We start from the raw sequence: 13,657 nt of genomic DNA on the forward strand, positions 1-13,657 counted from the left end.
GCTGTCTCTAGCTCATGATGTGCATGTGGGTTGTTTTGTGGACATTTCAACCTCATAGTTGTGCTCTCCTAGGGGTGTCCTTTAAAGAAATGAATGAGAATGCCCAGAGGGGGAGTTAGGTTGCAGTGAGCTGTCATATGAACATTCCTATCTTAAAGGCTGGTTTACACAGCCCAATGAAGCAGGCGATTGTTGGCGTTCCTTCCCGACAACTGCCTGCTAATCAGTAGAAGTGAATCACTGCATTTACATGCAGCAATCCCCTCTACTGTACTACTGCCATTGCTCATCCCCATAGACATTTGTTTCTGGGCTGCAGAGTACTGTTTACGCAGCACAATCTGCTGCCTAGAAATTATGATTTAGTTGTCCAGATAAAAGATTGTTTCATCTGAGGAATGAGTGTTTTGCCCATTCATCGGGTGATCTTTGACACCTTTACATAGGCTGATTATCTGGAACAATCGTGACTCATCACAGAAGACACCAAGTGTAAAATACCCAAGATTTAAAGCCGAGGAGAAAGGATAGGGAGAAGAGAACAGGGAGAGCCTTTGCATGCCAATGGACCATTGTACAACATGTACAGCAAACAAGCAAAGGAGTAACCAGATCTTCTCTTCTTTTATGTTGTAGGTGTTGTGTGTCTAGTGGTGACAATAATGTACTGGCTGGGATGGGAGATGGGCGCCGTGGAGGCCATTTCTCTATCAATACTTGTTGGCTCTTCGGTGGACTATTGTGTCCATTTGGTGGAAGGATATCTTCTGGCAGGAGAAAATCTTCCTCTTCATCTCATGGAAGTAAGCACAATCTTTAGCCACAATGTATTTATGGCATATGTAGTTGAACACACATTTTTGGCCCAGTTCCTCTTAAAGTGCACAAATGCAATAAAAGTTGGCTGAACCTTCAATTTTGGTAGGACTGGTTGACTATCTGTATGTATGGGGTTGCCCTTACTCTGTAAGATTGAGGAGAAAGAAAGGTCCGTCTTGATGGATTTTATCATGGGTGATGTGAGGGAGATAAGCTGCTGCTAGAGAAAGCTTACATTGGTTTAATTCCCTCTCATTGAGAACATATGTATGTTTAGATGGATCTACCAAATTTAAAGAGAGTCCTCTTAATGTCAAGGTAGATCTTCCTGCCAACAACTGTCATGGGATACTTCTAAACTCTGGGGAAATTAATGACCCATTATGAGAAGTGCTGGTAACGTAACCAACCAAATAATACTATTATTGTATAGAAGACTAAATTACCTCTATAGATGACATAATGGGAATAGTTCATACCTAAACATTTCTACCATAGATCAGTTAGATGTTATTTTCTAGCTGATTTACTGCTTGGATGATTAGAATAGGAACCGTGATGGGGTCAAGCTCTGCCCCAGTTCGATCAAGCCCCACTGTAATCTGTGTAAAATGTCAATAATATGGTGATGATGACCCTTCTAGTTACTGTATGCTTCATATGTGCTTGGAATCAAGATGCTCCAAAATCCTATAGGATATCCTGGATTACTGTATATAGAGGAAGTAATGTTTCATTTACTTAGATTAGAACATGTCACATGTTACATGTTACAGGCACTTCAGATAACCATAGATGTATAAACATCTGAAATTACTTGTCATCATATGTTAGGCAGAAAAACATGATATAGCATGTACTTATCGGGGAGTATAATTTTAGATTGCTCCTGCACTTTCATAGAAAGGAAAAACAGACTTCATGAAAATTTTTGTTAAATGGTATCCATTAAACAATGTCCACATACATTGATTATTCATTAGCCATTCAAAGAGAACTTGTATCACAAACCCCATTATTTTGCTTTATATATACTAAAAGACCTCCAGCCAATCTCTAAAAATCCTTTTTATTCTGATATTTCACAGCCTGCCTGCCACGCTGCAGCTTCAGACTAAGCAGATCAAAGCCTCAGTGTGAGCTGGTCTCGCTGCATTATACCAAGTGTTCAGGAAATTTACATTTCTGTCATTTACCGTAAATGGGTCAGGATTGTTATGTCCATCACAGCATTACAAGTCATTAGTGTCCAGAAATTCAAAACAAGGCATTACATGTACCCGAGTGATGTCTAATTTATTCACTGGTCACGTGTGATAGCCTGTAAACGGTTCAGCAGGAATATTCGTAAGCTCAGTCATTTGCAGGCAGTTTTAAGACCCCCCCCCCCCCCCCCTTCCAGTAAAGCTGCTGCTATCTTGCCCTGCATATGTTTATGTCATTACACTTTTATGACAGAATTTGCATTTTGTAACACATTTTGTGACATGGCAGTTTAAAACACACTGTTAGGGCTACTTTCAAACTGGCCTTTTCGTTTCCGTTTGTGAGATCCGTTCAGGGCTCTCACAAGCGGTCCAAAACGGATCAGTTTAGCCCTAATACATTCTCAATGGATAAGGATCCGCTCAGAGTGCATCAGTTTGCCTCCGTTCCGCCTCCATTCCGCTCTGGCGCCTGATGATGCAGAGGCAAACGGTCCAGACACACAATGTAAGTCAATGGGGACGGATCCGTTTCACTGACACAATCTGGCACAATAGAAAACGGATCCGTCCCCCATTGACTTTCAATGTTGTTCAAGACGGATCCGTTTTGGCAGATAATACAAACGGATCCATTCTGAACGGATGCATGCGGTTGTATTACCGGTGCTGATCTGTCTGTGCAGATCCATGACGGATCCGCACCAAACGCGAATGTGAAAGTAGCCTAATTTTTTGACTTTTTTCACCTTATTGATACATGACCCCCATACTTAACCCCCTGGCTTTTTTCATACTCCCTAACAAAGCCATGAGGAATTCACTGTCTGTCTTTCATGTTTCCCTTTTTAGGATCAGTTGGCATGTCGTCAATGGAGAGTGACAGAAGCCGTCCGCCACGTTGGTGTAGCCATCGTGTCCAGTGCGATTACAACTGTCATAGCCACCATTCCTCTCTTCTTTTGCATTATCGCCCCTTTTGCCAAGTTTGGAAAGATTGTGGCTTTAAACACTGGCATCTCCATAGTGTACACTTTAGCTGTGAGCACGGCCCTACTGGCTGTCATGGCGCCTAGTACCTTCGTCAGGACCAGAACTTCTTTCCTTAAAGCAACTCTGGTGGTCATTCTTTGCTCAGTTGGGAGTGTCCTTGTTTACATCATCTTGCTCAAAACAGGGTTAACTATCCCAATTCTCAATGGGACCCCTCCATAGGGCAAACCTTTTTATAGAAATGTTTTGTACAAATTTTTTGGGCAAGTATTCTAAAGTGCAAACAGAAGCAGCAACACACTGTGTGTTTTCTTTTACTACAGAAGCACTTTATTTTTATGTTTTCTTCTTTCTTTACTTAGATGATGCATACAACAGCAGACATGGAGTCACTGCAATGCAGAACCTGGGGGCAAGAACATGGTCTGGCCCTCCATGAAGATTTTTTTTTAATGCAGATTCAGCATTTGTGGCCTTATTTACTACGAAAGGTCTAGAAAAAGATTTTATTCGTCATCAATGGTACTCAAATAGAAATCTTTCCAGTTCAACACATGTCCCAAATGCTATTTTGAATTCACCCAGTGTGGACTTTTCCACCCTCTGGAAGGGATTATTTTATTAAATTCCATCCATAATTGTAATGGCCGGGTCCTAACACCCAGCAACATGGACAAATCCTGCATAACTAAATCTTAGAGCTAATTTACTACATTGTATGGTTACAAGTATTGACTTTTGTATTATTATTCTTGCACAATACCTTCATTTTACAAAAATAATGCAGCTATGACTTGGATAGTTTGTAGGTTAGAGTAAAGAGCATTTCCCCCATAAAACAAAATAACGAATAAATATAGTACCCGAATTCCACTTATTTTGGACATATGGCCCCCCAACAATGGCTCACAAGGTCCAGAAAACAAACCCATTTTAAGGTGATTTTGGAGCCAACCACTTACCACAAGGGTATGTTTCTTATAAGATGATTCTCAAATAACTTATTAGACCTTTCTATGGTAAAGATGGAAATGGACTGTCCATTGGTGACCTCAAGGAAGTCCAGAGTGACACCATTCCCAACAAGCTCCCCTTCAAGGGCAAGTCTTCCTTTTTATAGAGTGATATGGGGACTCCAGATCTGGGACTCCCCTCAATAACTAGGTTGATTTACCATTCAGGGACTGGGTGACAAGCCCTGTGGGAGTTGTAATAATGGTCATATTACATGTCACCAGTTTTTCTTAAAGGAACACTAAACCTAGAAATGAATGATAAAGCTAAACAAGAAATACAGTTGCCCTCACGGAGGACACGGACGATCTCTTCGGACACATAAAAACTTATATTTCTATTTATTTCTCAGTATTAGTTGTAATATGATACTAAATGGAATCAAAGGAAATGAGGCGATTACGGGAAGAGGTGCTGGGATTTTTATAATTTTTTTGTGCATTTTTTGTGTTTAGTCTTCTTTTAAAGTCCCCATACACCAAACGTAATTTTATTGCACATTCTAGTTCAAATTATTATTCCAATTAGTCAGATTTTTTTTAAGTCCGACTACTTTGTGGCTTTCACAGTTGTTACTGATGAATTGATCTGCCTCTTTCAACTTTCCATTTGTATGTTAAAGGGGTTCTGTGGGACTGGTGAGGGGCCAACTCCCAGCACTCCTGATGATCAGCTGAGTGTTCTCTAGTGGCTGTGGTGCTACATATAGCTCTGACCCATTCACTTGAATGGGATAATGCTATAGTAAACTGTAGCACCACGCATAGCTGACACAAAATAAATGACATCATGTCCCATAAACAAGAGGACACAGCACAGCTGATCATGGGGGTACTGAGAGTCAGACCTCCATCTATCTGATGTTAGTATGCCTTCTGTCAGCAATCAGAGATTTCAAAAATGATGAAAGACTGAACACAAAGGATATAACAAAATTGTATAACATTTTAGCATAATATGATTATCCAGAAACACCTTTTCCCATCAGAAATTGTTCATTCAATGTAATATGTTTGGCATTTCCACGTGAATTATTTAGTTAAAATGCTTGCCCAAGGGTCTACATAGCATAGAGCCAGACCATACAGCTATGGGCCCATGGACAGAGAGGGTCTATCCCTTGTTTTTCACAAACTCCTTGCTATTGGGTGGCAATAAGCTGTGCAGGACTACCCTCCCCAGAGGAACTACACTCCTGCTAAATAACAGGGTAAAGAATTGTCCCAAGGGTTCTTGAAAGAAAGTAGATGGGAAAGCAACCACCAGGGCCTTCAGTCCTGGCTGGCATAATCCAACACTATAATCTTTGCCACGGTGTCCACTATAATCTACAATATGTACATAATTGCAATTACTCATAAAGACCAAACACAATGACCACAATGACCCAACAGCTTATACTTACTGGAAATGTTACATTTTAGGGGCAAATGCTCACCAGAGTCTAATACTGCTACGTGGATTGCCCAAAACGACATTTCTTATGAGCAATGGTTATTTTCTAAGCAGATGGTTCAGGACTTTTTTTTCTATTGGCACATTTATAGAGTACCAGGCTTGACATCTTTGATGGAGACAAGACAGGATGCCAAGAACAAAGATTGGCCAGGCGGGACATTTTGCTAGAAACTTTTTGGAAAAATCATGAAGAAGATGCATGGATATAACATCCTAACATTGACTGATGATCCAGACTCTTTCTTATAAAGCACAATCGTGGCTCTGCTCTAAATCTTTACTGGGAAAACCAATATTGTTTTGATAATGAACAGACTGTAGACTCTTCAGTTTGTAATTTGTTCAATTAAAGCGAAACCTGAAAAGACCTGTGTACTGAAGGCTGATTTAAAAAGTTCTGGTGCCAAGTTCCAATTGGCAGTGGTTATCGAGCCAAGTCTAATGCTCAGTAGAAGGATCAGAGGAAAACTGACGGTGGAATGAAACAATATTAGAGCTTATTCACGCGACCACATTTTTTCTCGCCCATATTCCTTGGGGGACACAGGAAACCATGGGTATAGCTCTGCTCCCTAGGAGGCGTGACACTAAGTGAAAGCTGTAAGCCCCTCCTCCATCAGCTATACCCTTCAGCCTGGAGAAGAGACTACCAGTTTTTGCTTAGTGTCCAAGGAGGCAAGACACCCCCTGCTTATGCAGGGTTGTTTTCCTATGATTTTTTATTTTTTTAATTCGGTTTTTTTCTACTTACAGGGACAACAGAGGCGCATTAGACCCCTCTGTTTCTCCCGGGGTTGAGTTGCGCCAGTGCCGGTAATTCCGCACTGCCGCCTCCCCCACAGAAGACAAGGTGGACCAGGGCAGCCTCGCTCCCCTGCGTCCCGCCAGCTCAGGGTCGCCCGCACGCCAAGTCCCTCCCCCGGCTTCCTGCCACTGCGGTGCCAGGAGCTGAAGGGGCGACCCCGCTGGATGGATTGAGGGTGAAGACAGCGTATGGTGAGACAGGCTGCTCCAGCCTCCCCTTCCTCCCTCCCACCGCTGCTACAGGCCTCCTGGGCTCCCATGGCCACTGTTACTACATGGCCACTGCTACATCGTGCGCCACCCCTCCCCCCCCCCCCCCCCCCCGGGCATATATCGGGACCGTTATCGGGCAGGGGAGTTTATCTGGGCAGGTCCTTGGCAGGGACGCTACCTTCAGGGGACGGCTGCAGGAAAAAAGCAAGCCGTCTGCCACATCCAGGCGCGGAGGGGGCCGCTTCCTTGGCGTGAACGGCGCCATTTCAGGCCGGCACTTCATGATCCTTGGGGGTTAAAATCATTTTGCCGCGCGCGCGCGGCTCTGCTTCAGAGCGGCAGAGAGGGGGCGGAGCTTCCTACATGCGCTCCGCTACTTCCGGGTTCATCGCACAGTGCTGCATGGAATCCTCTCTGCAGTGCGATCCGAAGCCGGTGCTGCTGCCTCTCCTCCACAGCCTCCTCAGTCTGTTCCCCTTACCGCTGCCGCTTGCATCATCCGGGTCTGGTAGGACTTTTAACCCCCTCCGTGCCACAGTACTGTCGCTTGGGTGTTATCCCCGTTTCTTTCCTTGGGGTCTCCCACTTTAAGTGCAACATCTTTGTTCCACCATGTCAGACCCTTCTGCAGCCGCCAAGCCTTGGTACCATGCCTGTACTGCTTGTAGGGAACCCTTTCCCCGGGGGCAGTCTGATCCGCACTGTACTGCATGCCGGGCTCCACCGCAGCCTCAGTCGCCCGCTGTGTCACTCCCTGCTGCCTCTGACCCGCCTGACTGGGCTAGATCCCTGTCCCAGGCCGTGGAAAGCCTCACTCATGTCGTGGGCCGCCTAATAGACAGGCCGCCTACCCCGCAGGACGCCACTCTTACTGTCGCGCCCTCCGGGTCCACCGCTTCTGCCGCTGCAGCGGGTTCACTCTCTTTTAGTGACCCCTCCCGAGCTAGGCACTCTCAGAAGCGTATTAGAGTAGAGCGAGCCTCCTCCTCGGATGCCTCCCTCTCCCCGCCACGCGTGCGCACCCAGACGAGCCTCTCCTCTCCAAAGGATTCGCTCTCTGAAGGTGAATTGGCGGTTTCAGATTTGGAAATGGACTCGGCCCTGCCGTCCAAGCTAGCCTCAGCGATGGGTCAACTCATCTCTGATATTCGTGACACCTTTAAGGTGCAGGATGATCCCCCTAGCTCGGACGCAGCTAGCGTCTCATTTATCAGACCCAGGCAGGTCTCAAAGGTCTTTCCAATCCACTCTGATTTCTCCTCTGTGGTGTCTAAGGCTTGGGCTCGCCCGGACGCCCGTTTTGTCAACCCCAAGAAGCTGGACATTTGCTATCCTTTTCCAGCAGATGTCGTGGCCACATGGTCTTCCCCACCCAAGGTGGACCCCCCTGTGGCCCGGCTGTCAAAGAACACGGCCATCCCTGTTCCCGACGGGTCCTCTCTTCAGTCAGCGGAGGACCGTCGCATGGAGACCCTTTCTAAGGGCATTTTTGCTGCCTCCGGTTCTGCTCTCAGACCGGTTTTTGCCTCTGCTTGGGCAGGGAAAGCAATTTCTGCTTGGGGTGCGCAGCTGGAACAAGAGTTGGACTCGGACGTCCCTATCCAGGACCTGCGTTCCTTGGCCCAGCTTATTGTTCGGGCCGGGAATTTTGTTTGTGAGGCCTCCCTTGATGCGGGAGCCCTTATTGCACGCTCCTCCGCCCTGGCAGTTTCCGTCAGGAGGGAGCTCTGGCTGAAGGTTTGGAAAGCGGACGCTGCCTCCAAACGTTCCTTGGCGGGGCTACCGTTTGCGGGTTCCCGCCTTTTCGGGGTCCGCCTAGACGAACTTATTTCGGAGGCCACGGGTGGTAAAAGCACCCATCTTCCTCAACCCCAAGCCAGGGGCGCCCCCCGCGGACGCCCTGGTGCGTCTCGTTTTCGGTCCTCCCGCAGGGCCTCTGGGGCTCCCACCACAGCTGCCGCTTCGGCTCCTCCCCAGGACAAACATAGGAAGCCGTTTTTTTTCGGGCGCAGCCCTCCTGGCGCAAGCCGCAGGCTGCCCGCACACCCGCAGCAAAGCAATCCTCTGCCTGAAGGCGCGCCCCCACCCACCCGGGTGGGGGGCCGGCTCCTCCTTTTCAGGGACGTCTGGTTGGCTCACGTCTCCGACGCCTGGGCCCTCGAAATTGTGTGCTCCGGATACAAAATCGAATTTGCATCCTTCCCTCCAGATCGGTTCTTTCGCTCCCGCCCGCCACGGGACCCGAAACGCGCGGTTGCGTTCTCCGCGGCCGTTCAAGCCTTACTGGACAGGGGGGTGATTACCCCCGTTCCTCTAGAGGAAAGGTTCCAAGGGTTCTACTCGAACCTCTTTGTAGTTCCCAAGAAGGGAGGTTCCATGCGGCCCATTTTGGACCTCAAAAAGCTCAACCGTTTTCTCCTCCTTCGACGGTTTCGGATGGAGTCCCTCCGTTCCGCGGTGGCTTCCCTGGAGCAGGGAGATTTCATGTCTTCCATCGATATACAGGATGCCTACCTCCATGTTCCGGTAGCCCGGTGTCACCATCGCTTCCTCCGATTCGCCGTGGGGGACCTCCACTTCCAGTTTGTCGCCCTTCCCTTTGGGCTGGCAACAGCCCCCCGGGTGTTCACCAAGGTCCTGGCCCCGGTTTTGGCCTTACTCCGTTCCAGGGGTGTTTTTCTGCTACCGTACTTGGACGATATCCTCATCAAGGCTCCGTCCCTTTCTCAAGCGGTTGCCAGCGTGGATCTCACTCTAGAGACTCTGACGAGGTTCGGTTGGGTCATCAACTTCCCCAAGTCCTCCCTTCCCCCCTCCAGACAACTGGTCTTCCTGGGAATGCTTTTAGACACGGGAGCGGCGGAAGTACGTCTTCCCTCGGAAAAACGTCTGATCCTCCGTGGGGCGGTTCGGGGTCTCCTTCTCCACCGTCGACCGTCCTTCCGCTTCTGCATGCGGGTCTTGGGGCAGATGGTTGCCTGCTTCGAGGCGATCCCGTTTGCGCAGTTTCACTCCCGCCCTCTCCAACGGGCGATCCTCTCCTCCTGGGACAAATCGCCGCAGTCTCTGGATCATCCCTTCCATCTATCGCCTCCGGTGAGGTCATCTCTCCGCTGGTGGTTACAGTCCCCTCTTCTGGGCAGGTCTTTTCTGCCACTCAACTGGTTGGTGGTTACAACCGATGCCAGTCTCTTGGGCTGGGGAGGCGTGTTTCCTCCCCGATCCGTCCAGGGCATTTGGTCTCCGTTGGAGTCCAAACTCTCGATCAATGTCCTGGAGCTGAGAGCGGCCCTTTTGTCTCTACGACACTGGACTCATCTGTTGAAGGGTCATCCAGTTCGTGTACAATCGGACAACGCCACGGCTGTGGCGTACATAAACCACCAGGGGGGCACTCGCAGCGCTGCTGCAATGAGGGAGGTCTCCAGCATTCTCCGTTGGGCGGAAGCCCACGTCCCGGCCCTATCGGCAATTTTTATTCCAGGGGTGGACAATTGGGCGGCGGACTTCCTCAGTCGCACCACTGTCGACCCCGGCGAGTGGTCTCTTCACCCGGAGGTATTCGAGGCCATTTGCCTTCGTTGGGGCATACCGGACGTGGACCTCATGGCCTCCAAGTTCAATCACAAGGTCCCCGCCTATCTGTCCAGGGCCAGGGATCCGGGAGCTTGCGGAGCCGACGCCCTCGTTCTTCCTTGGCGAGGCTTCGCGCGTCCATACATATTCCCTCCCATCCCACTCCTGCCCAAGGTCCTTCGGAAGATCGCGGCGGAAGGCGTCTCGGTAATTCTGGTCGCTCCGGACTGGCCCCGCCGGTCTTGGTATGCCGACCTCATGCTGCTCCTGGCAGACGCGCCCTGGCCGCTGCCCGCCAGGGAAGATCTTCTCTCTCAGGGACCGATCTTCCACCCGCGTTTAAGGTCCCTACGTTTGACGGCGTGGTTGTTGAGACCACCGTCCTGACACGTAGGGGTTTTTCTGCGGACGTCGTCCGCACCATGATCCGCGCCCGTAAGCCGTCCTCTTCTAGGATCTATTATAGGACCTGGAGGACCTATTTGGGGTTCTGTGCCGATCTGGGGATTCCTCCGCTCCGCTTTTCTCTCCCCACCGTTTTGTCCTTCCTGCAGAGCGGACTTGCCCAAGGTCTGGGTCTTAGTTCTTTGAAGGGTCAGGTGTCTGCGCTGTCCATTTTGTTTCAGCGCCCACTGGCCCCCCTTGGTCCTGTCAAGACCTTCCTTCAGGGCGTGGCTCACGCGGTTCCCCCGTACCGGCCTCCGGTACCGCCCTGGGACCTGAACCTGGTTCTCTCAGCGCTCCAGGCTTCTCCTTTCGAGCCTCTGCGGACGGTTTCCTTGCGACTTCTGTCCTGCAAGGTTATTTTCCTTGTAGCCGTCACCTCTCTTCGGAGGGTGTCCGAATTGGCTGCACTCTCCTGTCTGGAACCTTTCCTAGTGTTCCACCAGGACAAGGTAGTTCTTCGTCCGGTCCCTTCCTTCCTTCCTAAGGTGGTCTCCGCCTTTCATCTGAACGAGGACATCGTTCTCCCCTCTTTGTGTCCTTCCCCTTCCCACCCTAGGGAGAGGGAACTTCATCGCCTGGACGTTGTCAGGGCGCTCAAGGTTTACCTGGAGGTAACCAGCTCTTTCAGGCGTACTGACTCGCTCTTTGTGGTTCCGGAGGGGTCGCGCAGAGGGTTGGCGGCATCCAAGGTTGCTATCGCCCGTTTTGTCAAGATGGCTGTTACTGAGGCTTATCTCGCCAAGGGCAAGGTTCCGCCCCTCGGTGTTACCGCTCATTCCACTAGAGCGGTCGGGGCTTCCTGGGCTCAGAGAAATCGGGCTTCTACGGAGCAGATTTGCAAGGCGGCCACTTGGTCCTCCTTGCACACCTTCACCAAGTTCTACAGGGTGCATACTCATGCGTCGGCTGACGCTGCTTTAGGCCGTCTGGTGTTGCAGGCGGCAGTTGATTGATGCCTCCGGTGTTGGTCTAGTTTGTTCTGGTCCCTCCCTTCTGGGACTGCTCTGGAACGTCCCATGGTTTCCTGTGTCCCCCAAGGAATATGGGCGAGAAAAGGAGACTTTTGTATTACTTACCAGTAAAGTCTCTTTCTCGCTCTTCCTTGGGGGACACAGCACCCGCCCTTCATTTGGGTTTACAGTTGTGGTTCCGGCTTGGTTGCCCCCGTTGGGGCTTGACGGTTCTTTTTTCCGGTTGGTGGTTATCTTTCACTACTTGGACACGCAACTGGTAGTCTCTTCTCCAGGCTGAAGGGTATAGCTGATGGAGGAGGGGCTTACAGCTTTCACTTAGTGTCACGCCTCCTAGGGAGCAGAGCTATACCCATGGTTTCCTGTGTCCCCCAAGGAAGAGCGAGAAAGAGACTTTACTGGTAAGTAATACAAAAGTCTCCTTTTCTTACTTGTACCATCCATTTTTATAAAGGACAGGACACAGTCCAATAGTCAGTGGGATTATTTACACATAGGTTTGTTTAACACATTGATGTGCCCTTTCCAAGAAACTTACTACATGTCCTATTCTGGTCCGTTTTTGTGGATCTGAATAGCTATTTCTTTTGGTGGGAGTGAGGAAAACATGAAATTCACACAGATGCTATCAGTTTTTCAGTGATCTGTTTTTTGCAGATTGAAAATCGCACAAATTTGTTTGAGTAAGCTCCTCTAGCAGTAATATTCTTGCTCATAAGAGGCAGATATAGTAATTATATTATTGTACATTTCAGAGCAGTATTATAGTAGTTATATGCTTGTACATAGGATGCAATAGAGGGCAGTATTATAGTAGTTACTGTATATTCTTGTACATAGGAGGCAGTATTATAGTAGTTATATTATTGTACATTTGAGAGCAATATGATAGTACTTACATTCTCATAAATAGGGAGCAGTATTGTAGTAGTTATATTTTGTCTCAGAAGAGGCAGAATTATAGTAATTATATCAGGCCTCTTTCACCTGTCCGAGATGACATCCGTGACAAGATGGTCAGTCAAACACATAGTGCAACAGCACTCTACAAACCAAAAGTAGAGTACAAAAGTATATAACATTGCAAATGCTATGCTAATAACTTAGAGATGCTTAGCAAATACATTTTGTACAAAATCATTTGAGCCCGTCTGCCAGTCAGTGTTTCATCTGTGTCATTCATATTCCACATACACTGCTAGGCTGCAAATTAATTTCAATAGCATGTTCTAGCAACAATCTGAAAGAGTGAAAGTATATTTGGCAGCAATATCATAGTAGATGTAATAGTACATATATTCTTGTACATAAGGAACAGTATTATAGTAGTTCTATTTTTGTACATAGCAGGCAGCATTATAGTAGTTACTGTATATTCTTGTTTATAAGAGGCAGTGTTATAGCAGTTATATTTTTGTACATTTGAAAGCAGTATTATAGTAGTTATATTTTGTACATAGGGATCAGTATTACAGTAGTGACATTCTTGTACATAGGAAGTAGTATTATCGTAGTTATATTCTTGTACATAGTGGCAGTATTATAGCAATTATATTCTTGTACACAGGGAGTAGTATTTACAGTAGTTATATTCTTGTATATGGGAAAAAATATTATATAGTGATATTCTTGCTCCCAAGAGGCGGTATTATAGTAGTTATATTGTACAATTGAGAAAAGTGTTATAGTTGTTATATTCTTGTACACATGGGGCAGGGGTTACATTTTTGCTTATGGGATCAGTATTGTAGTAGTTATATCCTTGAACATATAGGATAGTGCAGTTGTGTTTATAATCTTGTCTTTAGGGGAGAAATTATATTCTTTCCGTTTGGTAAATTTGGTAGTTAGGAATTGGAACCGTAAGCATATTATAGGCAAACACATCCTAGACAGTAAAGTTGAGACTTCATTACAATTTGAGAAATCAGAAGAGCAAAGTATTTTGTTAGAGATACACGTTAATGAACTGTTCAGATTGATTCTTTAAATATGCAAAAAAAAAACTGCTATCTGTCAAATAATGGCTACCTGCGCTATATGGATTACTAGTTGAATGCAGCTTCCTTACATCAGCAGCTTTTTACTATAATCTGCTTATTTCAACATTTTTATTCATTGTTCTAAACCTTAAAATGGGTAAAGCCTGGTAATATA

The 13,657-nt window shown here is 47.5% G+C and overlaps 1 protein-coding gene across 1 annotated transcript in view; it reads left to right on the forward strand.

The window, feature by feature from the left end:
- DISP3 (dispatched RND transporter family member 3) overlaps positions 1-4,218 on the forward strand; it is a 144,479-nt gene extending 140,261 nt beyond the window's left edge. The window contains exons 20-21 of the mRNA XM_040430370.1: positions 637-803; positions 2,877-4,218. Of these exons, the coding sequence (XP_040286304.1) occupies positions 637-803; positions 2,877-3,239 (530 nt within the window). The 3' untranslated portion in view covers positions 3,240-4,218. The remainder of the gene's footprint in view (positions 1-636; positions 804-2,876) is intronic.
- Positions 4,219-13,657: the final 9,439 nt, after the last annotated feature.

The sequence above is a fragment of the Bufo bufo genome, chromosome 1 (assembly GCF_905171765.1).
Source record: "Bufo bufo chromosome 1, aBufBuf1.1, whole genome shotgun sequence".
Lineage (NCBI taxonomy): Eukaryota > Metazoa > Chordata > Amphibia > Anura > Bufonidae > Bufo > Bufo bufo.